At 41.3% G+C, this 27844-nt stretch overlaps 1 protein-coding gene across 4 annotated transcripts in view; it reads right to left on the reverse strand.

The window, feature by feature from the left end:
- HLCS (holocarboxylase synthetase) overlaps positions 1–27844 on the reverse strand; it is a 202409-nt gene that overhangs the window by 145316 nt on the left and 29249 nt on the right. For all 4 annotated transcript variants that reach the window (XM_063109463.1, XM_063109433.1, XM_063109442.1 and 1 more), the window contains 3 exons: positions 21457–21619; positions 19456–20369; positions 15023–15205 (listed from right to left, as the gene is read on the reverse strand). In XM_063109463.1, coding sequence (XP_062965533.1) covers positions 15023–15205; positions 19456–20369; positions 21457–21508 — 1149 coding nt within the window. In that variant the 5' untranslated portion in view covers positions 21509–21619. The remainder of the gene's footprint in view (positions 1–15022; positions 15206–19455; positions 20370–21456; positions 21620–27844) is intronic.

Below are 27844 nucleotides of genomic sequence, written 5' to 3' on the forward strand. Positions count from 1 at the left end.
CCAGCAACATTATGAATTTCTACCCATCCTCTTCCTCCACTAGTGACTAGACCAAACCTACAATGGTAATCCTGCAACTCCAAAGGAGTCACCGTCAAGGTCATCAGCTATCTAAATCCTAAGAATACGAGCTCCTCAAGGGCGGAACTCCTCACAGTCATTTCTAGATCCCCAACGCCTGGGACACAGTAGACACTCAATAAATGTCTGTTAAACGGTCTTCCTTTTATTATGTAAAGTGATAGCTCAGGCTCAGACGTTGAAAGGCCGGGATTTACTGCATTTTTTTGTTACCTGCCAACTAGCAAAGACCACAAAAGGCTTGAGTGGAACAGTAAAAGAGAGGGAATGAATAAGTCATTTCTAACAAGGCTGGTTTTATAGGCATCACACCTCCACTGGGCCAAATAGGCTCATTTTAGAGGTGAAATCTATTCTGCAAGTGCACAGACCAAAGGGAAGGCTGCGGCCGGCTCTGAAGAAAGCGCGGCTTTACAGGGGCGCAGCCCGGCCCAGCTCCTGCGACACGAGGTGCGAACTTCCACTCAAGGGGCTCCAGGGTGTGGGTTCAACATCCGCAGAAGTCTCCAGGGCCTTCATTAAGCCTGCCGATGGAAAATGCCGCCATTCGTCTGAGTCCAACACAAGCAGGCTTCTGATAGAGTGGGCACAGGGGGCGGAGGGCCAGAGCTGCAGGCGGAGCATGAGTGCTGGGCCAGCCTTGCCCCGCTGGCCTGGCAGTGGCCCCACCTGGCCGACTGCATGCACATATGGCCGCCCACACCTGCTCTTCCTCCAGAGGCCCAGGGTGTCCCTAGGTCCCACAATCCTCGGCCATCTATCCGTCAGCTGTCAGCCCGGCCTGGACCTCTCCAGAGCACTGCCTGAGAGGTGGGGGACCTTGGCCTGGGATCGGGCGCAGCTCAGCCACCACCAGCAGTGAGGCTGCATGGGCACTGCATGTGCTGGGCCTCAGCTTCTTCATTTTTAAAAGGAGAAAACAAGAATACCCCTTTCTGTCAAAACCCAGCTTTGAGATTCAGCGTTAGGTCTCCAGTGTTTAATTCTCAGTTGTAATCTGACAACATGCCTAGGATTCCAGTATTCAAATACACGTCACCTGAAAAGAGACCATATGACATGGACAGCAGAAGAAAGGCCGAGCGCCTTCTCCCCCTGGCTCAAATTTTAGTGAAAGTAACTTTGTTCAACTGGCCACCACCATTTGTCCACACTGTGGACAATTCAGAGAATCCAGAGGATGACACACAGCGGGGGCCTGGGAGCGAGTGTGGCGGTGTCCAGCTCTGTCCTGATTGTGCAGGAACAGGGCAGGTCTGAAGGCCAATGCCGAAAGGCCACATCTGGGCCTCCATGTCAGCAGGCAGCCACCGGCCAGCGCGCACACAGGGCGGTTTCTAAACTAGAAAGCATCTGTAATAACAGATAAAACCAGTCTGACTTTTCCCTGAAGCTTCATCTTGTTGGTTTTCCTCAGGCCCAACCACAGTTGATTCTTTTGAACAGTCTCACATGGTTGTTCAGAACTTCTGCCTGAATAAAGGGTGACAGAGCCGGACGGGAACAACCACTGCTCCAGGCTGGGTAGGCTGTTTACTGCCAGCCTGTCCCCCAAGGCTCCTCAGGGCTCTCATGGGCACGGGAGCCCAAGGAAGCATTTCACAATACGTTAGGAGGAAAAGCTAAAATACTTTTTAAGTGTTCAAACAAAACACACTTACTAAATGCCTACTATAAGCAAAATACTGGAAAGGGGATACAAAGACTTACAACATATGGTCCTTGCTTTCAAATGATCTTATATTACAGTTTAATTGGGCAGACAGATATTTACGCAAATAATACAACAGCATTTATACCATATCTAAACGATGCTTAAAAATTCTAATGGCAGTAGCCAGATCTATGGTTCCAAGTCACAAATACTTGGATTAGAAAATTGAAAGAAAAAATTTAATCCTATACCCATGATGTGGTTGGTCATCAGTGGAATTTTCCTAGATCAGGGGGTAGAATCCCTTTATTGGGCATAAACGATCAACTATTTGTCCTCATAGCATCTGACTATAAGATATTTTATGTTCTATGATTTAAGGCTTTTAAAAAATCTTACTATTCTAAGAACTTTATACATGCTGCTTCGTGTGAAGACTCGCCCGGTAGGGTGACGACCAGCCATGCAGAACAACTACAAACCAGTAGCCTACTGGTTTTACCTCAAATAAACAAAACAAATATATTCAGGGCAAAGCAGAAACTGGTGCCACTCTCTTGACTACTCCTAGGAGCAAAAATATCAAAGCCTCCCACTCTCATAAATAACTCAGGCTAAGCTCTGTGCTTTGTGTTTTACTTAAAGGCAGTAACACATGCACCTTTCAAAAACAAAAAACAAAAAAACCCTCTTTATCAGAAAAATGTGGCAAAATGGTAACCAGTGGTAAATCCAAGTGAAGGCTATGTGTGTGTGGCATTTGTGGGGTTTGTGTATTATTCCTCTACCTTTTCTTCTATTTTTTTTTTTAATTAAAATTCAGGGAGAAATGAAGGGATTTGCTCCAGAGGCTCTCTCTAAGGCTCCTGCCAGCTCCAACATTAGCTGTATATTTTTGTTCTGCTGTTAATCCTGGACTCATCAAAGATGCAGCCTTTATAAAAAATCAAAAAGCAAAATGACAACAAAAAACACCTTTTAGCATTTCACATCTCAGTTAGATCTGAGTGAGGCCAGGTGCTGTCTGTGTTGGGGCAAGAACACCTCCCTGAAAAACCACAGACGTCCACCGTCACAGAGCCATCCCTACAGAGGCCTGGATCTTGAGCAGTCCAAACGTGGGCCATACTTTCCGTGAGTACAAACCCCAGTGCATTTCATGAAGCTTTTTAGTATATGTGGAATCAGTGTATTAATAACAGCTTATTGGCACTGAATGAGAAACACACAAGTCTTAATCTTAGGTCTTGAATCTTGTCCAGGTTCTACGTAATACCTGGCTGGAAGGGCTACAGCCCTAAGCGTGTTTGGTGACTGGAGGCTGTGTAGTGAGAACTGAGTTTTGAAACCAGGATTGGTAGCTTAACAAAATTTACTGGTTGTAGAAAAGGTAAACTTGCCTCTAGGGAGGTGAGCTCAGCCTCACCATCCTAACAGCAGCCCCTGGTGGCCAGTTTAGTAAAAAGTGTTGGCCCTGATGCTGAAAGCCCTGACCTTCCCTTCTTAATGAAGGTCGCTACAAGCAGACAGGCCATTCTAGGTAATAGCTGGGGGGTTACCTAGGGAAGCAGCAAAAATCCAAACTAAGGTGTGCCTTTGAGCCACATAAATTACCGAGTCATTAGATGAACTGGCTCTCGCATTTAAAAAAAAAAAAAAAAAAAAGTAGTACTATCTATCAAAAGCAGAGAAAGAGAATCTACTGTAGAAGGGCTCAAGTCAAGGCAGATAATACTTAGTTTGAAAGTAATCTCAGTCCTTAATTATGAGGAAAGCCTTTCAAGGAGTACAGATTTCCATACAAAATAAAGCATGGTCTGTCTATTTTCCTACACAGCACCACACGGTATACTAGCTTCTGTACCAAATGCCAGGAATTCTTATTGTAATATAAGAAATTGCTCCATATGGCAGAAACTTCTAGAAAATGCTTCCACCATTCATTCAGAGAATAAAATAAAATATTCAAGATTTTAAGTGAGGCCTGATTTCTAGTGCCACAGATTCACACCATTTCATGAGATATAAATAGAAGAATGATCAGAGGTTGACAGTTGGCTTCACAGGCAGAGAGGGTAAGTAGGAACCGTAAACCTCAAGCCAATTTCTTCGTAAGGCGCACTCTGTCCTTAACCAGGAGAGAACAATCTGGAAACAATCTGCTGGGCAGCTGCTCTCATCAACAAACTGTTTATTGTAAGAAAGTGGCTGGGTCAAAGGCTAAACATCAACCCAAACCAAAGGCATACAGAGCAAAAATCAATACCGTCCTTGCTAAAGAAACCCAGGACTTAGCACGCAGAAAAGAGGGCAAGAAACTCGTGTAGTTCTGAAAGGGTGACAGCTGGAATGAAACCCCTGTATTTCAATGTGCAGGGCTGTTCTGCATGTTATTAAAACTGGTTATTTGCTGCTTTTTCGGAATAGCCTTATAACAGAGGCTAAAACATGGCATTCAAAGGAGACATAGAAATTGATTTTCCAGATCAATTTCTCCCAAAAAGTTATAATGGTTTATATCAGTTGCTTCCTTCTCCCATTTGTTTTACAGTGGCACCAGCATGCTTATACACAATGGATAATAGAGCCCATCTTTGAATACGTCTAACAGGGAACTAGAAGGCTGACTAAACATGAGATAATATAAAGGAATTGTTCTATTATTTTAGGTGTGACAGTGGTATTGTGATGTTTTTAAACAGAGCTCCTGCACTATAGAGACACATACTAAAATATTCATAGATGAGAAACCCAATACAACAGCTAGTATTTACTTCAAAATAATACAAGCAGAGGAGTGGGTAGAACAGGTAGAACCGAAATAAGATTGGCCATAAATGGATAATTGTGAAGGGGAGTGATAAATGCATAGAAACTTACTGCATTATTCTATTTACTTTTATATATTTGAAATTTTCTGCAAAATGTTTTCTTTTACTTGTGTATATATAGTTCAACAGTCACTTTGAAAGAAGAAAAAATGCTTTCTTAAATATAAAAAAAAATTAACCTGCCAACATAAATTCATTAACTCCCCATGAGTACATACATACATCTCCTATAGCATGGTATTTGTAGGTGTCCAATATGACTATTTTTTAAGCAATGTCTGAGACACAGCTGTTATGTTCTAAGTTGAACACTGGAGAAGTAGAAAGAGATGCTCAACACCAAGCCAGAATCTGACACAGAAACAGTACCTTGAGATGGTATCATACAGGCTAATTGAATTATGGAGCATAAGAACATATGTAAGCTCATAAGAAAACTCACCTGTCCTAAATAATGGGGACCATGTTTTTAAAACATTTAGCACACAAACTTTGTTTTTGTTTTTGTTTGTTTTTGGTGGTTGGCCAGTACAGGGATCTGAACCCTTGACCTTGGTGTTCTAACACCATACTCTAACCATGCATACAAACTTTGAAAACACAATTTCTTTGTAAATTTGAGGCTGCTATATATTGCATTGATAATTTTTAAATTAACAGTAAAATTAATTTGAGAAAGGGCCTGAAACAAATAAAATACGGCAGAAAACAAAACATTCTTTCATTGTGTTTAAATTAACTGTAAAGACATATCGATCAATGATTTCAATTGTTCTAGTTTAAAGATGAAAATCATAACAATCACAAATACTTAGAAAAGAATGCATTCAAGGGAACTGCTTAAAAAGTTTAGGGAGAAATTGGTAAAGGGCCACAAAAAATGTTTACATTGTGTAATGATAAAAATTTTTTTAAATTAAAATTTTAAAAAAGATTTAATTATGAAATTGTAAAAAAAAAAAAAAAAAAAAAGAAAGAAAGAAAAGAAACAGCTGCATATTTATTTACAACACCAAAAAATTTTTTTTAAGTTTTTAATCTAATTGCTTTGCAAAGTCTTGGAAAGAATGAGAGAAATCTTGTCTTCCCTCCCTCCCAACAAAATAGAGAAGGGTTTGGTAATGAGAACTTGGTGACAGTCCTTTAAAAGGCCACATTCTCTGACAGACTCAGTTGGCCAATCTGAGATACCACACCTAACCCCAATATCACGGAAGGAAAATACAGTCAGCGCTCCACACCCACAGGTTCTACATTTGTGGATTTAACCAACCACAGGTAGAAGACATCCGGGGGAAAAAAAATTAATTAATAAGAATAGAACAATAAAAAATATTACAAATAAATAAACAGCATAACAACTGTTTACATAGCATTTACATTGTATCAGATATTATAAGTAATCTAGAGATGATTTAAAGTATACTGGAAGACATGCATAGACTATATGCAAATACTATATATTTTATACAAGAGACTTGAGCAGGGTTTCTGGAGCCAATCCCCTGAGGATACTGAGGGACACCACATATGCAAAGAGGAGAATCTTCAAAATTACACACTTTGACCTTTAAAGCATTTTATGGTCTAAAAAGCTGCAGAAAGGTTGCCTATGGAAAGTAATAATCTGGAGCAATAACCTAGGTGATTCTAGGCAGAAGGAGTCTAGATATGCTCCAAACCATCCCCAAGAAAATTAACCATCTTTTTCAAATTTATGAAACCACTGTTGGATGTTTTTTTTAAAAGATAAATTCCCTCATTTACTGAGATTAAAAACAAGAAGGGGATTAGTAGTGCCATCATTCAATTACTCTCCAATAACTGCTGTGTGCAGGATTTGTTTTTGTTCAAAGAGAGAAAACAACTTGCCAAAAGCTTTCCTAGGACATAGAAAAGCAAACCTTTAAAGAGTTACGAGTTTTCTTAGAGGAATATTCAATATTCACTTTTAAGTTTAATTTTCCAAACTTTTACTTTGCATGCAGGAGACAAGTTGGTTTAAACTCAAAGTTTCTACTGTTAGTGCTCAGGAGAGACTCACGGTTTGTGATGCTAACCAACAGTCCAGTTGGTTCAGGATGGAGCACATGTTCAGGATGGAGCAATCCTGCTGCCTGGTGGCAGGCAGTGCCTTTCCACCTCCGCTCGCGTTCAGAATGTGAATTTCAGTCTTGGTGGCACGACAGCATAGTGCTAAAGCCATCCTCGTCTTCACCCGAAACCCCTCTCTCTCTCTGCACTCAGACTCAAGAGAAACATACACTTACACAACAAAATTATGTTTTGAGTCTCCGTGTGTCAAAGGGAAAGTACACTTGCTTTTAAGAAGAAATCTCCAGATATTGTACTCTAAGTCTTCTCACAGCCTCACGGGTAAATGGAGAAAAGACTACCCCACAAAGGCAGGTTCTATTTCAGCAATCTTATGTTTTCTTTTTGTTTTACTTAAAGCAGACATCAAATTTAAATAAATAAATGTGCGTATATATTCATATGTAAATATGAATTCATATGTAAATAATCATATGGTTGAAATTGAAAAAGCTCAAATACCACTAAAAAAGTATCAATTAAAACAAACATTCTAAAGCCTCTAAGTTGTTTTCATTTAAAGCCATGTTCCTCAACTGATGAAATGGGGTTTGAGCTCTAGAATTTTTTTATGAGGGATAGTATCTACAATGATCAGTAAGAACCGAAATAGTCTTTAATATTTCTTAAAAATTTATTTACTTTAATTGACAAGTGAAAACTGTATGTATTTATGGTATACAATATACTTGTATATGTTTTGATATATGTACACGCTGTGCAATGTAAACTTCAGTATTTCCTCCATTGATTAGATTATTAAAGAAAATCTGAAAACATTTTAATAAAGAAAAATACTTGCAACACAAGCAGAGGGAAAATGTAGAATTGTACTTGAAACATACAGTACCTAAAGAATGTGTGCGGCCAAACTCGGTCCAGTAGCCCCTGGAAAGATGTATCTACTCATAGGCAGCCACGAGGAGCCAAAACAACAGCAAAACTAAGAAATGGAGAAAGTGCCTGATGGACAGACTGACTCAGCTTCGCTGACTTTTCCTGCTTTCACAAGGAAGCCAGATAAATCTGCCTTGTACTGACCCACCCTCGCCCAAAAGCCCTACCCTAGCACCCTGAATTGACACCACCCTCCCGCTCAGGCAGGGGAAAATGGAGGGTTAAACACCATTTGGGTCCACAAACTGCCTGTCAGTTTTAAAACTCCCAAAACACTGTAAACATTTTTCCAAGACCGTCAGCACGATTCTCAGGGCAACATTCTCAAATCATTAGCACAAAAGGGAATGCAATGTGCCCCCCGACTATAATTCATATCCCAAGAACTGAAGTAGAACATTTATCAAATAGTATTCAGGTCTCAGACCCCAACATTCCTGCACTGACGCGGCAAGCTCTACAGTCCAGGAGAAGCGCCTGCGAGCAGTTTTCCTGTCATCACAGGGCATCCCACAGCCGTGCCCACTGCCAATCCCAGTCCTCAGTTCCGCACCCGATCACAAGAAGCCCTTTGATCATGCCCTCTAATCCTATACCAGTGTGGGCTTATTCCCTAGGATGTATTTTTTGGATGTGGGAGGCAAAAATCTGCTCTTAAGAAATGTTCCAAGACTTCCTAGAGGCAGCTTCGATCGGCTTCCCGTGGAGGTAACACCATAATCCATACCCGCTCACACATGGCAGCTATTATGGAGCTGGTGCAGAAGACAAAAAGCATTTGGTCTTGGAGGATTTTTTATTTCAAAAGAGCCTGTCTCCCATCCACAAATTTGTGACTGCGTAAACAGTGGGTATAAACGGTCTGAGGAAATAAAATATTCCCTCCCTAGATAGGGTGATAAGCCAAGAAGGAAACTGCTGGGCAGGATGTTCGCTCTGGCTGAGACCTAATTACCCCTCCCCCAGATCAGACAGCAAAGGCTGCAACAGAGAAAACCAAAATTATAACAAAACTAATTAAAAGTGGAAAACAACAAAAGTTGTGCTTGTCTAGATTTCCCACAAGCATATTCTCTGTCGCTACCTTGATTTTAACCCAGAAGTATTTACTCCTGCAAGAGCAGCTTTGAAACATTCTTGCCCTAACAAGATTCAAATAAAAAGAAGGACATATAGTAGCTGAAAAGCCTTTTCCTCACAAAAATAAAATTTTTAAAAGGGAGCTCAGGACAACACCCCAGGCATTATTTCTTCTGCATTTTAATGTCAAAACTCATCATGTCACCTTTTGCCGTGGGTATTACGTCTGATAACAGGAAGTCAGTCAAAATGAACAAAAAATGTCCAGCATAGGTAAAGGATGAAGGAAGAAAGAAAGGAGAGACAGAGGTATATGAAAGACCCTTAAAAACAGTCATAGCTATAAAAGCTTTTAAATGTGTGCTTTAATCTGCCAGCTGCTCTTGGGCTGGTACTGCACTGTAAAATAGCCGCCACAAGACCACGAGCAGCCACATGTCAAAAGCTATTCAGGGTGCACCTGGAATTCTGACTTTCTCTCTAATTTGGATCTCTAAAAATTATTTAACTGTATTTTAGAGTAATGGTAGAAGTTTCTCTCTCACTCTATATTCACAATTCAGAAGTAGGGTTAAAGGGGGAAAAGGGGAGGATTCCACATAAAATACTGTGCTAAAAAAAGGCAAGCGAAGATTTTTTTTTAATGGAAAATTCGAATTAACTCGTTAGAAAACCACACGAGCCTCTTCAATGCTTTATAACTCAGTTTCCTCCTCCAAGGGGTAGGGACCCCTCCCCTGCCTTGCCCTACCTTTCAGGGCCACAGAGACGATGACATATGTGAAAGGGCTTGGTTAAAAGCATGCCACAAACATAAGAAATTATCTCTCGTTTTCCGGAAACTTCCACAGCAAGGGCTGACACTTAGTAGGCACTCAAGTGTTTGCTAAATGCAGTGGTCAGTTAGAGAAAGAGGAGTAAGAACCAAATGATATGACTTAGTTGAAGTTTCTTCATAAAGCAACATCAAAAAAGTCATTCCCATTTCCCTGTGTATATGCACATCAAAACATCACACTGTACACCTTAAATATATACAATAAAAAATAATTTTAAAAAGTAATTCCCTAGGTAGAAGGGACTAAACCAGGAAGAGTTTTTTTGATGTGTTTACAAATATCAAAAAAATTCTTACCAACAATACCTGTTTTTTGTGGGGGGAAAAAAGTAAATAATTTTGGATTGAATCAAAATGAAATGTTATAACTAGTTTTTGTTTTTAAACATATACTATACATTCCACAACTCCCACACTACCAAAATAACACACACACACACACACACACACACACACACACACACACGCACGCACGCACCCACCCACCCACACATGCACCCTGGCAATTTTGCCCAGTTACTTTAATAACAAACTCAGTTGTCACTTCTTGTTACAGTTACATCTTGATCCCCAGAGTAAAGTAACCAGACACCCTCTCACAGGACTCCTGCCAAAAGTCCAGTCAGCTTCTATTTCTCAGGTCACCTACACATCGTTAGCTCCCAGTCAAATGAACACCCAAGAGTCCCAAGCTTTTTCATTTTGGACAAAATCTTGTGCTCCCCAGATCCTGAGCAGGATGCCCCAGGCTACGGGAGCCCATCGCAACAGCCACAGACCTTGTGGAGGGGAGTGGGACGTCCCTCCCTCTTCTGCTCTCTTCTGGCCTGTTGGGGGGATCAAAAGGAACCTGCTGGCGGGCAACTCTGCAGGTGGGGGGGAGGGCAGCTCTGTCCTTATCCACAGGTGAGGGTCCCAACCAGCCCCAATCACCAGCTGCCCCTCAGCTAGGCTCGGCAGCACACTCTCTTCCCTTTCACCATTTCTCTGGCAGAGATAAAAATGGAAATGGAACCCAGAGAAATAGAAACAAGACAGTTAATTTCTTAACTGGGAAAAAGTTGTTTTTTCTACAAAATTAAGTTTTATAGAAAATAAAATTAAAATTTTTCCATAAAATGTAAAAGAACTGAATTTTTTCTTTTGTTCTGCAAGGGAAAGAACTGTGTTTTTTCCTATAAAATCGGTGTCTCTCACAAACACGCTCATATCCCCAACAGTAAAGGTGAATTCCTGCTAACTTCCTGTCACCCACCAATGCTGGCCACCAGGTAATCTCGCTACCCACACCCCACAGTGAACCATGCAGCTTCTCAGTCTCTCACTCCACCGACACCTGCAGAAAGGAAGCCACGCCGGTCGCCATGTATGTGGTCTTCCTCAAGAAATAGTTCAAGGGTTCTGCCAAGAAACTGGAACATCCAAGCAGGGTGGGGCACTCGAATTACAGACTAACAGCAGTAGTACTCCCACCTTCAGGAGTGAAGGGAAAGCTGGGGCACCGAGATAGCCACACATGAATACAAGAGATTACAGTTAAACCTAATACAGGAGTCATAGCTGCAACGAGCCACTTACCAGAGTCCAGCGATTTACTAACAAAGCTAACCCTTTTAAAATAACTAATACAGATGTCAAATATTAACCAAAGTATCAATATCTATATGAGAGTCCTGCCTTTCAACATTCAAGTTTAACCATGTATGGGACGTCTTCAAAGTCCAAAGACATAGTGATTTGTTTTTTAGTGTTTAATAACTGGTTTGTTTTGCTGCAAATTGCATTGGGAGGAAAAAAAAATAACTGGTTTGGCTCATTATAAATGTAATGTCTGTTCATTATAGGAAATTTGGAAAATACAGAGAAAGTTTTAAAGGATTATTAAAATCACCTTTAAGCCCACAACCAGAAATACACCCTGTGTATACTGTATTTCCTTCCAGTCTTGTTTGTATGGATGTAGGTGTGTGGTGTACATGTGTTTGTGTGTTTTATGGTTTAATGTGTCATAATTCTGCTAAGGCCTGAATTTCAATCCTGCTCCTGGGAAGTTAGATTAAATGTGGAGAACCTAGTTAGAGAGGAAGCCCAGGCCAGCCACCAAGTCTGCGGCTCATTTTCCTCTTGTTGTCAAGCACAGTGATACACATGGAAGTCCTACGTGCTGGATTTTATCATGGAAATCACATGCTACCGTGGTGCTTGGGTCCCAGTACATATCCCAAGCAAATTCCAAGAGTAGACTGTACTTTAAGTGAGTGGTTTTTTCCCTACTTGAATCACCGTGCTATTCTTTTCCATTTACATCTCAGTAATAAAGAAGCACATAGCTGCTTCATAAATCTTCTGTATTATTCCCTATAAACAGCAAGTGTCAAGGCACCAAACTATATAAACACAGCTGGTGTGCAGTAAAACTATTTAGATAACGAGTGTATTTATTTTGTTCTTTCATACCCCACACTAGAATAGTACCTAGCACACAGTAAATGTTGAACAAATGAATATTACTAACTGTGACACTGAAACAATTTCTACAGACAGAAAAGAAAGTGCCACCAATATAATATCGAACTAAAAAATTATACTATGAGAAATTGATATAGAGAGAAGAATTTAAGTCTTTGAAGAACTACTTTATAGTTCCAGGCTTCTCTATACCAGGCAGCCTAGCTCAGCAGCGACACCTTGTGGTGAAAGATCTTTGATTCCCAGCAGCAGAGTATATAACAGAGGATCCATGGGGATCAATAATATCTATTAAGTAGGGCCGCAGGAAAGAAAACCAAAAAGAAAAAAGTGCAACCCCATTCTATTCCCAATCTCTATGGTCCCTACCTATAAATACTGAGCCAACAACACGATGACTGGAAGGTGTTCTGAAATGTCTTGGCATTGGCATCAGGACAAGAGCAAGAGGAATCATCCAGCTGCCTCCAGAAAGACCACCTCAGTCGGTAAGTATCTATCTTCAAATTTATTTGCACGATAATCCTTTAGAGAATTTGTATTCCAGAAAAGCATACTATAAAACCCTGAATTCTGACCTTTCCATCTACAGCAGATTCAAGGTCTCCCAAGCATAGCTAATAAACATTAAGAACTGAGGATATGGGGCTGGCTGGTTAGCTCAGCTGGTTAGACCGCGGTGTTGATAACACCAAGGTCAAGGGTTCGGATCCCCCTACCTGCCAGCCACCAAAAACAAAAAAAAAAAAAACAGGATATGTACAACAATCATACATACACTCACTCAGTTTCTTGGGCTCCCAAATACAATCAGAAATAAGCAATTGGGAGGGAAAAGTAGTCCACAGCACTGATATCCAAGATCAGCAAGACCACATGGTGGACCCCAAATGAGAAGTGAACACTTCTGAAAATTATTATTTTCCAAAGTTATTATGTAATAATGGGCTTAGTAAGGAGCATTTGTGTATGTGTATCCAGAGCAAATATTCGCTTTAATCATATTCAAGCACTTCATTCCCATGGTTTGTGAATGTGCGAACATTGACCAATCAGTAGGGGAAAATGTATCCCCACCACCCAAGCAGTTTAAAGAACTGAAAAAAAAACCAAAAATGTGAAGCACCTGTTATGTGTTTTAATAAGCAGACACATGATACAAAGCCTCTAGGTATTTCAGGTTATACCTGTCCTAAAGAATACATCAGAAAAGCCATGAGTTCCAAACTTCTGCTCACAGGAGAATAACCTGAGGCCATTCTTTCATCCCCATTGCTCTGTCTGAGACTCCAGAGGTCCAAGTCCCAAAACCAGCATGATCTGAACTCCCAGGAAAGGTCAGGGAGCACTGCCAAGGGCAAGCCTGGTCCGTCTCGCTCCTGCCCTCCCAGGCTGGGAGCCTCAGGGCAGGCAGCACAGGCTCACATGTCCAGCCTCAGACCTCCATGCTCAGGAAAAGAGGGACAGAGAAGATCTAGGACAGTGACAGTTACATTCCTCTAAGGACAAATAACCCTTACCCACATGTCCCAATGTGGGTTGTCTATAAGACTTGAAGCTCTGAGGACTGGCTTTATTTTGATATTTCTTTTATAAGTCACAAGGCAGAAACATCCTTTTATTAACTGAAAACATGAAAAAAGACATAAATGACATGGAGCTTTGAGTTCCTGAGATGAACAAGGCATAAACAAAAGTCATACTATTAATTCCCAACAGCATTCATCAAAAACAGTGCAAACTGTCTAAAAACTGTAATGAAAATGCAATAAAAGAATGTTTCTCAAATGGGAAAAACGGGCCGAGCCCGTGGCGCACTCGGGAGAGTGCGGCGCTGGGAGCGCAGCGACGCTCCCGCCACGGGTTCAGATCCTACATAGGAATGGCCGGTGCACTCACTGGCTGAGTGCCGGTCACGAAAAAGACAAAAAAAAAAAGGGGGGGGGGAACAAATCACCCATTGCTATATTATTAATTTTTTTAAATTAAAACCATCACCAGGCACTTGTTCAGCACATTATACACTTTTAACTCACTCATTCTCCCAATAGCCTAATAATAATTGCACTATCATTTAAATAACACAACTTGCATAGAACTTTCACATATACTATTTCATCTAGTCCTCAAATAATCCTGTAAATTTCCTAATCCTAAATGCTCTCAGATTTTTTTATGTTTTCTTCTCCAAGTGAGCACATCACACCCAGATAGCTCACAGCTCTTCTCTCCTCTGAAAACTAAGTTTGCCAAGGGACATAGAGTAACCCAGATGAGAATACCTCCTCTTTTAAAATTGTTGAAGTGAGGGATGTCACTTGTTCTTTTCAAGGGAAAATAGGTAAGTTTGGTGTTTAGAGTCACCTGTACTGCTGAAACAACACAGTTATGTTTCTAAACTCACAAATTTGTCTGTTTAGGGGAGACAATAGAAATAGACCCTCAAAATAATTTGTCATCATGAATAAGAAATTGACAGCGTGGCACAGCAAGGGGATTAGCAAGAACACACACCTGGGGAATCTGGCAACCTGCCCAAAGCCAGGTATCAATCACAGGCAGCAAATGCAAACACAAGGCCAAGAGAATTCCTGAATACATTCCCACCTCTGTGGGCATTTTCCTCTTAAACACAACTAACAGATATAAACTGAAATCCAGAGCCCTTTTGCCACAAGATGGCAGATGTCAGCACAAATGAAAAAGAAGTTGTGATTTTTTCCATCCAAAGATTTGCTGAGAAAGGCCAAAATCAAAACAAATTTTTTAATCCCAAATGAATAAATTGTGGTTGCCAAATACATTCTTGACACATAAAATAGAGACCCTCTTCTCCCTAAATTGGAAAGGGCCACACAACTTGCAGACTTAACAACATCTAAACTCAAATAACAGTCTTCTCTCCCTCCATTACATACAGACACCAAAAAAAAATGATACTTGCACATGTTTGAGATGGTTTCCGAGCCCAAAGTCAGAATCGAAATAGAAATCAAAATCAAAACCAACCGCAATAGAAAAATTAAGGACAAAGGCCCCACGGAGGTACTCTCTTCCCGGCTGGGCCCACAAACTCACCTCGGCCGCAGGCAGTAAGTAAAGGGGTGTTAAGGCAGGAACTTGTTTTATGTCACAGCTTAGGCCAAGAGTTGTCAGGATCTCTTTAAGGACTTCATATCTTCTAATATTGCTTGATTTGAGCAAATTAAAATCTTCTTCAGTTTGCACCATTACAGAGCTGGGAGGTAGTTCTAAGTGCACCTGAGGGAAAAAGACACCACTTTTGTAAGTAAGGGGCACTTACAGAAACTAAGAAAAACAGTTTCTTTACCAATTTTTTTTGAAAACCTGAACATGAATTCTTCTTATTACCAACAGCATATAAACTCTGAACCTGAATATTTGGAAAGTAATGGCAAGCAATAAAAAAGATTCAAAAGAGACTATTAAAACAGTGGCTGTCAGACTGGATAGTCATCAGTGTCTTTCCAGGTCCTGATTTTTATCACTAACCAGCTGTGTGACCTCATGACCTCAGGCAAGCTATTCAACTTGGTTATAGGACCAAAGCATATACAAATATATTTGGGGGGGGCGGAGCCTGGCTGGTTAGCTCAGCGGGTTAGAGCATGGTGCTGATAACACCAAGATCCAGGGTTTGATCCCTGTGCCAGACAGCCACCAAAAAAAAGAAAGAAAGAAAGAAAGAAATATAGTTGTGCTGGGAACCCATCTAAAGTTGCTACTGAAATCAGGGAGGCGAAATGGATCATGCTGGAAACTCTATTCTACCTACTAGTCATGACTGGAAAACTACACGTGGGAAGAGAGCAGCCTTATTCATCATTTTGAGTCTTTGCAGGAATTCAAATACATAGAGTGAGCTTTCATGGACACCAGAAAGGCCTTCCCTACCACCCTCCTTAACTTGATTGAATTTAGTTCAGGCTTTGTTATCCAGTTAAAATTAAAATATCTCCACCTGTCAATAGTCTGTGTCTTCGTATGATGGAAGGTACTGGAACGTCTAGGTCCCTTGAGATCAAATTTTAATTGAGCATTTGAGCCTGGAGGGCACCAGAATATTGAGTATCCAGAAGAGTGAGCTCCTTTGCTTCATTTTGTTTTGTATTGTGTGCAAAGCTTCTGACCTGACAGGAGCGTTGTGAAAATAAAGAGCTTGGTGCCAGCCTTCAGTAAACTTAAAATCTCTCAATTCCCACCCAAGCTTTAACCAAGTCAAATATACTGTCCAGACATATTGTCCAAAATGGCCCAGATGTTGAAAGTTGAGGCCAATTTGAAAAGGCTTGCGGAACACTGTCCAACAGGTCCCCAAACTACAGCTGCTGAGCTGTAGCTGACTGCCTCACCCATGACCGGGTCTGCTGGTCACTAGCACAGGAGGTCTGTCCTCTAAATAGCCCTAGGGAGGGAAGAGGCAGCACAGCGAAGCCCTCTCAGGGATCTGTATCCTGCTCAGTCTCCTTCCACCCCACATGTGTGCCTCTCCTCTCCAACGGACAAAGCCACTGCTGGGGTGGACAAGCAGCACAGCTGCGGGTCCCCTTCAACTCACATGAGCATATGGCTACCCAGAGATTAACCCTTGCAGGTGGCAGAAATAAAATGAGTGGAGTTCTCTTCCCACTGAGCCCAAGGGAGGGGTGAGGCACAAGACCAAAGGCATCTGGGCTCACTGCACAGCGTGAGTACACGCGACATCCCAGAAGCACACACAGTGCAGTGCACTGAGCTCATATTCACAGGGGAAAGATGCCTGGGGGATAACTAACCACCGAGCTGCTAGCAGGCCTCGCAGTTCCAGGAGACCAAAAAAGGAACTGCCACTGAAGCTGGGAGAACTGGTTGGGCTTACTGTCTTATGGTTTCAAGATTCAGGTGCTTCTGCAATGCAAATGGGAAGAGGCCACCTCTGGTTCTGCACTTTCCATTAATAGGGACAATACGGCACACCAGCGTGTGTGTGGTAGATTTGTACTCCTGGTCTTCTGCGTTATCTGGAAAAAGTCTCATCCTCTTGCTGTAATGTTGTTACCATAGTGACAGGCCTATTTCTGAAATTTGGCTTCTTCTAAATAAAAGTGTGCATTGTTCTGTATATGTGTGTTGTTTGGCTTGTACAGGGATCTAACCCTGGACCTTGGTGTTATCAGCACCATTCTCTAACCAGCTAAGCTAACCAGCCAGCCCTAAATATAAGGCTTTTAAATAGGACTGAAAGCCAGAACTAAAAATGTTTCCAGCTGCAAATGGGGAAAAGGGGTACTACTAGCATCTAGTGGATAGAGCATGAATGCTTCTAACCATCCTAAAATGCACAGTACTGCCCCTCACCACAAAGAATTACCTGGCCCAAAAAGTCAATAATGCCATGGTTGAGAAACTCTTTTATTAAAGCAGACCCACTTCTGCCATGTGCTAAGCTAAATAAGAAAACAAAATCTTATAAAATCCATTTCAGAGACCTTATTTGGACAACTTCATGCCAAACTCCTCATCCATTTGGTAGTCAAATATCAGCATTAATCCACAGGCTTAAATTTTCCCTGCAAACTTGATCAGTACAGCAAGCATAGAAATATTTCCTCTTGTTCTTTATTATTACGAATGGCAAAGGCATCAAATATGTAGCTTACTTGGCTTGGGATACCATCACCTAGTGTGCAGCTGTGTTTCGCCCTTGAAGTACTTTGCCTCCTCTTATTGGGTTACATCACTACTAGGTTTATTACAAAGATGAAGACTATGAAATTGAACAGGGAAAGAGGAAACTAACCAGCCTGTGATAATATTTATTTTCTGATCTCAGCGAGGTATCACAGCGAAACAGGCCTGTGGAGAAAACAGTGACCCTATCACAGGGAAGACTGGAAGTCATTTAAAATCAAAACTGACATTCTAATCCTCTGAATCTGATTTGTGAAGTTGCACCATACTGCCTTTTTTTCCTAGGGCAATGCATTGCAGTATCAAATTTTATGATAGTAATGGGGTCAATTTAAATGGTGCAGCAAGCAGATTTGCTATGTAACTCACAAGAAATGGATCGCAACAGTGCCGAATCAATTTTCTACTACAAGTCTGTGCACAGGGGTGGTAAAACTCGCTCTTCAAAACTGAAATACGGCTCTAGGAAGTCCGGTTTTCAAATGGATTTTCTGATAATGCACAGTTACTATAGTTACCATATTTGCAGAGAAAAAGATAAGAGGAACATTTATTAGGCCTCCAAAACCTAATTCATTGGATTTACAGCCCTACAGGAAACTGCTTGGGTAGTACATGTTTATCTGTCCTAATGTCCAGATTTCTTCATTTTAGGCATCTCTGCCTGAGTACTATCTTAAGAACAAACAAGTCAGCTTTATAATAATAAAGAAACAAATCTATACCTTCTTGAAGAATGTCAGGTCAGAAAACCCAAGAGACCTGGCTTCCAAAACGGCTGGAAAGAGACACGGCATACAAAATGACAACAAAACCAAAAAAAAGTAAACCATTTTCTAACTCAATAAAGAAGATCCCTACAATAAAACAAAATTTGTTACACTCATCTTGGGAACTCTTCTGGGCAAAATGTCTACATTTACTTAGTTTTCTCATTAGATCATCAAACCCTTAATGGGGAGTGAGAGCTCACTGAAGGCTCATCTTTTGCCCTGAGGCAGTAAAAAATTCGCTGGTAAATGATAAGGAATCCTGGAATAGTCTATTCCATTACCGATCACTTAAACAAACAAAATGCTAAAAGAAAATGGAATAAAAAACAGAAGAGCCAATGGGGTAGGGGAGTGGGGAGGGGGACTGCAGTGCAGGGAAAGGAAAAAAAGGCCAAAAGAAAAAAAAAAAGAAAAGAAGAGTCTCAGCGTGGGAAAGGAATTAAGCATTTTCCTTTCATCCTCTTTCCTTTTTTTCCTTACCTCATATTAATATGCCATAACTCTAAATAACTTCAATAATCTCTTATTTGAAGTTTTTCTCAGCACTTAAATGTTAAGAATGACAAATGATAAGAAAGGAATTGAGGACCTCCGCAACCAACTGCAATATTTTAACATGATGGTTTCTGAGGCTTGGAATCACTACTGCAAGGCTTTCAACTTCCTACATCAAATAAAGGCTGGATTATACTAACCAGGGTGTACTTTGAGGCAAGAAAGTAGACTCATGAATTACAGAAAGATTATTACCAGTAAAGATCAAAGCAAGAAAGAATTTTCTGACTAATCCTTGGTTAACCAGCATCTTAACTAACCATAACACTTTCTGTCTAGTTCCACCACAACAAGTATTTTGGTTAATCATAGTATTCACAAAAGCCCTGAACTAACTAAACCTCCTGCTCACCATCAGCAAAAACTCCCAGCCAACAGTCCAAAGTAACCTGCAGCACACAAATTCTTGAAACCTATAAATGCACAACCTTAAAGAGCATATTCCCTCTTAAAAACACCCAAAGATCATCAAATCCACACCACCCTCAGTACCTGGCAAAGAACAGCTTCTCCTCCACGTGTTCCAAAAGGCACCTGCACAATCATCCTGTCCTTGTCCTCATTCTCAAGATGGCCCTGGAGCTTGCCCAGGCTGAGCCGCTCTCCAGGGCCCTCCTCATAAATGCAGCCACTGCTCAGGACACTGAACTTCACCTCACTCTGGTTAGCCTTGGAGAAAACCAAGCTCTGGACTGTCTTCTGCAGTGTGCCCTTGCTTGTCACCTGAATGCCACCAAACACAAAGGACGAAGACAGGCCCAACACCTTCCCTCCCTGAGCAAGATAGGCCATGAACTTCTGGTACAGGTCTTCGGAAATTGACTCCGTGGTGGCAATGACCAACAACAGACAGTTGTCCAGCCACGGGTCTCTGAGAGCACTTTCCTCCAGCAGGTGGTAGAGAATGTAACTGTCAGTGTCCACACAGTCACCCAGAGCAGACCGGACCTGCTGGAAACGGCCAAGGGCTGCCTGGGAGTCGGAGCCCACATAGAGTAGGATGTTGGGGGCCTTCCCCGTGATGTTGATTCTCCTCTCTTCTTTTTCAGGGAAGATCTCATCAGCAGCACTCTCCAAACTGCTGCTGTAATCATAGGGAAGATCTGGAATGTTCTCTGCAGATGCAAACTTGACTGACTCGATGGTGCTGTTCTCAAGTTCCAAACACTCATGGCAACTAGACAGATGCAGGTGAAAATGCTCGATGGAGCCCCCTCCCCTGTCACTCTCCCCAGCAGCACTGCCCCTCCTCTGCTTGGGTTCTTCCTCTTTGCCAATGTGCTCCATAATGTCCCGCTCAGGCTTATTCTCAAGGGAAGGTTCAGGATTCAGCTGCAGGATTTGGGCTTGCTTATTTGAAGCCTGATCCTTAAGTTCCTTCAGAGTGGAGTCCTGCAAGTGCACTGCTAAAGCATGGACAGGAAAGATAATTAATCAGCACCTCTCCTTTGTCATGTTCAAGAGTCTCAAGTTCTCTGCATTCCATGACTTAGATTCCAGGATATCCACCCCATGGCTCCCACCTACATCCCCACCTTTGGATTCACATAATTGCTCCTACCTGTTTGGAGGGTGCCCTGAAGACCCCAGGTGAAATCCCCTACAACATCTTTCCTACATAAATTAGAGAACCTAAGATCTTCTTAATGACCAGTGAAGAAAGTGAAATTTAGAGAGGTGATTTTGCCTACTTACAGAGTCAATTTCTTGGGTATGATTCTCCTACACAATAAGGAAACTGAGAAATAAAAGGGGCACATATCTAGAGTCTATCCAAGCACATCCTAGGGAAAAGTTGCTTTCAGGACACTTCATAGGATCAACAGGTTGAAGGGTCTTTCCAGTGAGTTTACAATCACTGACTCAAAAAACATGTACTGAGCACTGACTACACATCTGACGTGGTATTAGGCACGTGGCAAATTGGGAGATTACATGATTGGCACAAATTTCCAGAGCTGATAAGTGACAATCACTTGCCCATGATGTGAGTGAAGACTTTCATAGACAGAGAAAGCCTGCTTTTAAGTTTAATTAAGGAAGAACAGTCACGTCTCCTAAAAAAAGATCTGTCCCCCAAAATCGTGATATGTATATCTTAAGTAAAAAGCCGTTAGCTTTAGAACTTCATAGTAACATTGGCTATGCTTCTCACTCAGTCAAAACTAGCAACTAGTTATACTGTATTAAATTGTGTGAAATAAGTATTATATGGGTTCTGAATGCCATCTCATGGACAATGTAATTACGAGAAATCCTGATTAAGAAATTTAATAAGCACTAAAGATGTACTCAGTGATAAGTCCCCCCACCACAAAAAAAACTTGACATATGTATGAATCTTATACTATTATGGTTAATCAAACCTGTTGATTGAATTAAACTGAAACTAAGCATTGCTCTTAAATCATACCAATAGGACTGGTCAACAGTCCTTAAGCTAATAACTTATGATGTCCCACTATGATTAAAACATTTTCTAAAGCTACTTACAAACGATCTTTTGAGGTACCAGTCCATTATCCATCTGGAGTCTATCTTCCATGAACGCCACCCCTAGCTTGCTGAAGTTGTCCACACTTGCTTCGGCAATTAATTGGTAAGGATCCCCGGGTCTGCAAGCTAACGGCAAGCAACAGTCTGACCACTTTACAATCTGAGAAAAAGCAGATGAGGAACAAGGAAGAAAAAGAGAGGTTGAGATTTTTCTTCTCTAAAATAACCACATACTTTTATTTTTCTCTTCAGGCTCCCCACCACTAAATCATAGGCAAGCAAAATGAATTACTGGATATTGCACTTTATTACTATCAAAGTTATTTTAGCTCAAACATTTTCATTTTCTACCTGACAACAGTGCTCACAAAGCACTAAATATAACTTTCTCACTTAAAAGTAATTGAAGTCTCAACTGCTTTTCAAGGAACTAAAAGGGGAAAGGATCATTCCCCAACCACTGGAAAAACATAACATTGCCCTTTAGTAACAGGCAAGAACAAGTCCACAATATCTAAGGATTCAAAATGTAACCTGTAGCCCAGCTTTTCTCAAAGTGTGGTTCAAGACCAACTCCAACAGAACTACCAGGAGCACATTAGACCTTCAGATTCCTGAGCACAACTCCCTATCTGCATTAGACTCTCTGGAGTTGGAGTTCGGGAATCAGTATGTCTAAACATGCTTACCCAGTGATTCCTGCACTCAGGGAAATGTGAGAACGTCCAGGACTGCCTGTGGGGAAGTTCACGTTTCCACCACAAGGGGGACAAGGAAACCAAGAGCGGCCAAAACTTCAAGGCCTCCCGTTTTCACAAAAGAAGTAATTGAAACTGGGACTCTGAATACCTATAATCTCTCTGAGGATTCCCAATTGGAAAGGAGAGCCAACTGGGATTAAGAGCCTGGCTCTGGGGCCCAGGGGTCTAAGCCTGAGTCAAACTCAGCTAATCGTGGCTGTCTGTCCTTAGGCAAGACTGAACCTCTCAGCCTCTTTGTTTGTAAATCAGGGATACTGGTAATATTAACACCCGTCATCTCACAGGTTTGTTGTGTTAACGAGATTAAAGTATATATAATACCCCCAGCAGAAAGTTTGGGACAGTATAAAGTACAGTCTGCCCTCTGTATCCATGGGTTCCAAATCCATGTATTAAACCAACCACTGATTGAAAATAATTGGAAAAACAAAATTCCACAGAGTTCCAAAAAGCAAAATTTGAGTTTGTGGGGGGCAAGTACTATGTTGAATCCATGCAAATGCAGTAATGTGTAGGCATTGTGTTAGGTCTTATAAGAAACCTAGAGATGAATTAAAAGTATAGGGGAGGATAGGTGTAGGTGACATGCAAATACTGTGCCATTTTATATCACGGACTTCAGCATCCAGGGGTTTTGGCATCCATGAGGGGTCCTGGAACCAATTCCCCATGGATACCTAGGGACAACTGTACTCAATTAATGAAAACTGCTTTTATTAGCTATTAGAAATATGGCTTTAAAAGCAATAGTGAACATCACAGTCTTTTTCTAAAATGCCATGAATGATTCCCCTGCTCCCCAAAATGATTTTCTCAGGGACATACTGCATAATTAGAGATACATAATTTTGAATTCCATTTTTTATGTTGAGGGACTATGTTATTAGAGCTAACTCCTGTACAAAAAAACATGAAAAAGAAAAAATTCTGAATAAAATAAATTTTTTTAAAAAGCACTAAAAAACTGTCTAGATAATGGAGAACTGCCAGGCCAAGTGCTGGGATAAATCCTGAACCTACAGAGGTAAGGAGGTTTCCCACAAGCCAAGGCACTTCTGCTCTGAGGGTACTTGCTCATCCAGGAAACTTTGGCTCAGAAAATCAAGGTCAAACTGGCATAAGGAAAGACATATAAATCAATGGAATAGAACTGAGAATATAGAAAAACACACATTTATGGGTAATTGATTTTGGAGAAGGGTGTCAAGACAATTCAATAATCTTTTCAACAAATGGTGCTTATACAAGTAGATATCCACATGCAAAATAATGAAGATGAGCCCCTACCTCACACTGCAAATGTACACAGTAGCATTATTCATAGTAGCCAAAGAGTGGAAACAACCCAACTATCCATCAACAGATGCATGGATAAATAAAATATGTATATCAGTACAATGGACTGTTATTCAGTCACAAAAAAGAAACAAAGTACTGATACATGTTACAACATGAATGAATCACATTATGCTGTGTGAAAGAAGCCAATAACTAAAGGCCACATATTATATGATTCTACATATACATATCTAAAATAGGCAAATCTATAGAGTCAGAAAGCAAATTGGTGGTTGGGAAAGGAGGGGAATGGACAGTTACTGCTGATGGGTACATGGTTTCTTCTGGGGGTGATGAAAATGTTCGAGAATTGGATGGCGGTGATGGTTGCGCAACTTTGTGAATATGCTAAAAACTATGGAATTGAACTACAGTTAACCCTTGAACAACTCGGTTTGAACTGCAAAGAGCCACTTGTATGCAGATTTTTTTCAACCTACCCCAGATCGATGATAAAAACACCTACTATGGAAGATAACTGGAAGAACTAAATGGGATAATCCATAAAGTTCCTGCTCCATAAGGAGGTGCTCTTATTACTCCAAAACATGAAGTCTTAGAGCAAGTATTCTCATGAGAAGCCATCACCCTCAAGTGGGCAAAAACTAGCTCTTGGTAGTGAGGGAGGGGGACGGGAATGGAAAAAACCTTAGATATCACAGTCGTTTGTGGCCCTCCAAGGCTCAACTCTACCCCACAAAATCTTATTCCTTAGTAGTTCATCTCTTTCCTTAGAGAGAATTTAAATTGAATTTACTTTTCCCCCTTAGAGAAATAATAGTGGGAAAAAAAGTTGAAAAACACTGTCTTAAAGGGAAAAATAATAAATGCAGGGCTTTATAGTCAAAAAGTTGAAACCCACTAATTGTTGTAGAATATTCGGAGAAAGAGAAACCTCAGAACATCCCTTTGGCTTCCCTGCATTTCATCACCTACTTCTCCCACCTCCTCGTGGGCACACAGCCATAGTGAGGAGCAGTCGCCTGGAGGGTCGGGCCCGACCGGCATATCAGTGGAATTCTACATTTCAAAAATAACATCTGTGATTCAGGGTGAAATGTCGAAGCTTATAACTCAGACAGATGCTCAGTTGAATTCCAGCTTTGGGAATCGAGGAAAGGATGTCAATTAAGGAAAAAAAATGAGAAGATAAATGAACAGCTTGGCAAGGGCGAACTTCTCAGATGAGGGTGAGTGGAAATCATGAAAAGGAACGGGCAACCTCCTGCATGAAGCTAAAAGCATCATTGTTCCCAGAGCTATCGCTAGCAATCAGAGGAGGAGGAGAAACGCTCAGCCAATGGAGACCCAACCCAGAATTTTGTTGTTAAAACACTGACTTAGCACCCTGCTGTGGCAGGCACTGACTTAGTATAAAAGGAGCCAACAATTAAACGCTCACCCACCTCTGAAGGAGGAGACACCAGGAGATAAACAAAGGAAGAGGAAGGACAGGAAGAGGCCAAAGAACAAGACAGACACACACCTCTGATCAAGTTTCTCAGCTCAGCCAACTGTTTGCTCACCTAAGTGCATTTTCTTTTTCTAGGAACGTGGTCCATGAGCCACAGACCATGCAAACTCCTTCAAGCAGCACTGGGTGCTCCGATCAAAGCAAAGCCGCACTGTCACTGATACTTCATCCAGGGGTATTTGCCTTCCAGTGGATAAAAGCAAACAGAACCCTTCAAATTTGCACTTCAAGATGGAAACAAAGGGGTAGAGAAAGAAAGGGGAAGTCAAGCAAAAGACTTACTCCCAAAGATCAAAGCTAAGGAAGCCCTTGTTAGCCCTAAACAAAGGGATTTCCTCTTATAAGCAGTGTGCAGAAATCTGTTCAATAACCAAAACTCTTGTCTTGACATTACAATTTTGGACAGCAGGCAATGAGTATCTGCTCTGTTCAACTTAAAACTCATGCCAAGAACAAACCCAGGAGTGAAAGCCACCAGGTTCAATTAGCATGTGTGGCCCTTCTGAACAGCATACGGCAAGCTGAAGTCCTCCAGCTGACGGGGAACAGAAATCTCAACATCCCATGAGTTCACCCAGAGTCAGATCACTGATGTTGCTAATTTTTGACTCTTGTTTCTCCTCTTCTAAATCATTTAACTGCATGTTAGGTTGTTAAAAGTTCTAGTAATTAATTGGATGGAGGAGGGATGTGTACACAGAGATGTAAAGAATTTTTTTTTTTTTTTTTGTCTTTTCGTGACGGGTACTCAGCCAGTGAGTGCACCGGCCATTCCTATATAGGATCCGAACCCGCGGCGGGAGCGTCGCTGCGCTCCCAGCTCCGCACTCTCCCGAGTGCGCCACGGGCTCGGCCCGAGATGTAAAGAATTTGAAACCATGAGACTAAAGAGAGGTTAGTTTTGACTTTCAGTTATCCTCCCTGCCTTTCAGGTCTAGAAAGAGGATAAAGGAGGGCTACAAAATTCATTTTCAGTCTCTATTACCTAAAAAGACGATATGCACTACAGTGCTTTTAAAAGAAGGGTACTGGAAAACCAAGTAATAGTGCATAGGTTATCACAACTCCACAGCAACTAAGAGTGGAAATGATAAACTGATCCAGACGAAACTTAAAAGCAGAACTGCAAAACCATGACTGACCGGACGCTCAGAGAAAAAGCTGGTCTAGTTACCCTGATTTTCTGAATAACCGAGAGTAATCAGAAAATAATAGAAATACCCTTGTTGTCACACACCTTTTTATATTATTTGTGTTCTTTAGATGTCCCATAAGCACTGAGGCCCACTGTCTAAGGTGTCCTGTATTAGCATCCACAACTACTCACTCCCCATTTTACATCCAGACCCCACTAATGTAAGCTGAGGAAGAACAGAAGTTTTAAGAGGCATCCCAAGTCATTGCTGTGTAACATACCACCCCAAAATCTAGTGGCTTAAAACTAATCATTTATTTTGCTTACAAATCTCAATTTGAGAAGGAGCTGGCAGGGATAGCTCAATTCTGTTCCATGTGGCATCAGCCAGGGTGTTTCAACCAGGGCTGAGGATCTTCCAAGATGGTGCCCTCACAGAGCTGACAAACTGGAGCTGCCAGTCAGCAGGGAGCCCAGTGAGGGCTGTCCACTGAGGGCCCAGGTTCTTCTTCATGCAGATCTTACCACAGGGAAGCTTGAGCTTCCTTCACAACATGGAAGCTGGGTTCCAAGAGGGAATGTTCCAAGAGCCCAGGTGGAAGCTGCAAGTTTTTTTATGATCTAGCCTGGGAAGTCTCAGAATGTCACTCTATCATATCCCACTGGACAAACAAATCACTAAGATGAGCTCAGATTCATGGGGGGGAAATGAGATTCCACCTCTCAATAGCAGGAAAGAATTCAAAGACATCTTCAACCTCCTGCAACCAAGTTTCTGCCAGCTCTGTCTCACCCTCTGCATGAGAATGACATGTCTCTAAATGGATGTGTTCCTTCAGCCTGGGCCCCTGCATAAGAAAGATGCATGCAGCAGAGCCCACAGCAGAGTCAGAGCTGGAAACAGAGCAGCAGCAACCCTTCAAGCCTATGTCGAACATGACCAAGAAGAAGAGTTGCTGTTAGAAGTCACTGGAATTCTGCGGTCATCTGTTATTTCAGCAAAGCTGATACATGTGTGAAACTGTACTCCTTACAACAGCCCCTCCACTAGCCCTTCCTGCTGTATTCCCTATCTCCACAAAAGATCCGCCATCCACCCACAAACCATCAGCTCCTGAAGAACTCAGACATTTGTCTCAATGCCACCAATCCTACTACCAACACTCTTCAAGGCCATTATCTTGTCCCGTGTGGTCTAAGATTTGTTCCAGGTTTGCTCCCCTCTGATCCATTCTCCAATCTGCCTGAACTGTGATCTTTCTAAAGCACAAATCTAATCAATCTGCTTTAAAAAAAAAAAAAAAAAAACAATGGTTTTAGCCTACTGTCACTAGGATAAAGTCCAAATTTTAAATTAATGCATACAAGCCTTTTTGATTTGTGTATTATGTGTATTTGCCATACTATATTTAAAAATAGTCAATGCTACTATAGAGAAAACAAGTAAAACAAAGCACATGGATGAAATGCATAAGATATATTAAGTATAGATAGTAAGAAACTTGTAAGATATGCTAAAGATAGACTAAATAAATAAAAATGTGTGTTGAACACAGATAAAAAGAACAGAACAAAAAAGAGTATTACTCCCATACAAAAAGTTATGGAAGGACCAAGGAAATCTTAAATATTAGTAAGACACAAATCATGCCACCTGCAGATCTACAGTGATATCAT

The sequence above is a fragment of the Cynocephalus volans genome, chromosome 1 (genome assembly GCF_027409185.1).
Source record: "Cynocephalus volans isolate mCynVol1 chromosome 1, mCynVol1.pri, whole genome shotgun sequence".
NCBI classification, from domain to species: Eukaryota; Metazoa; Chordata; class Mammalia; order Dermoptera; family Cynocephalidae; genus Cynocephalus; species Cynocephalus volans.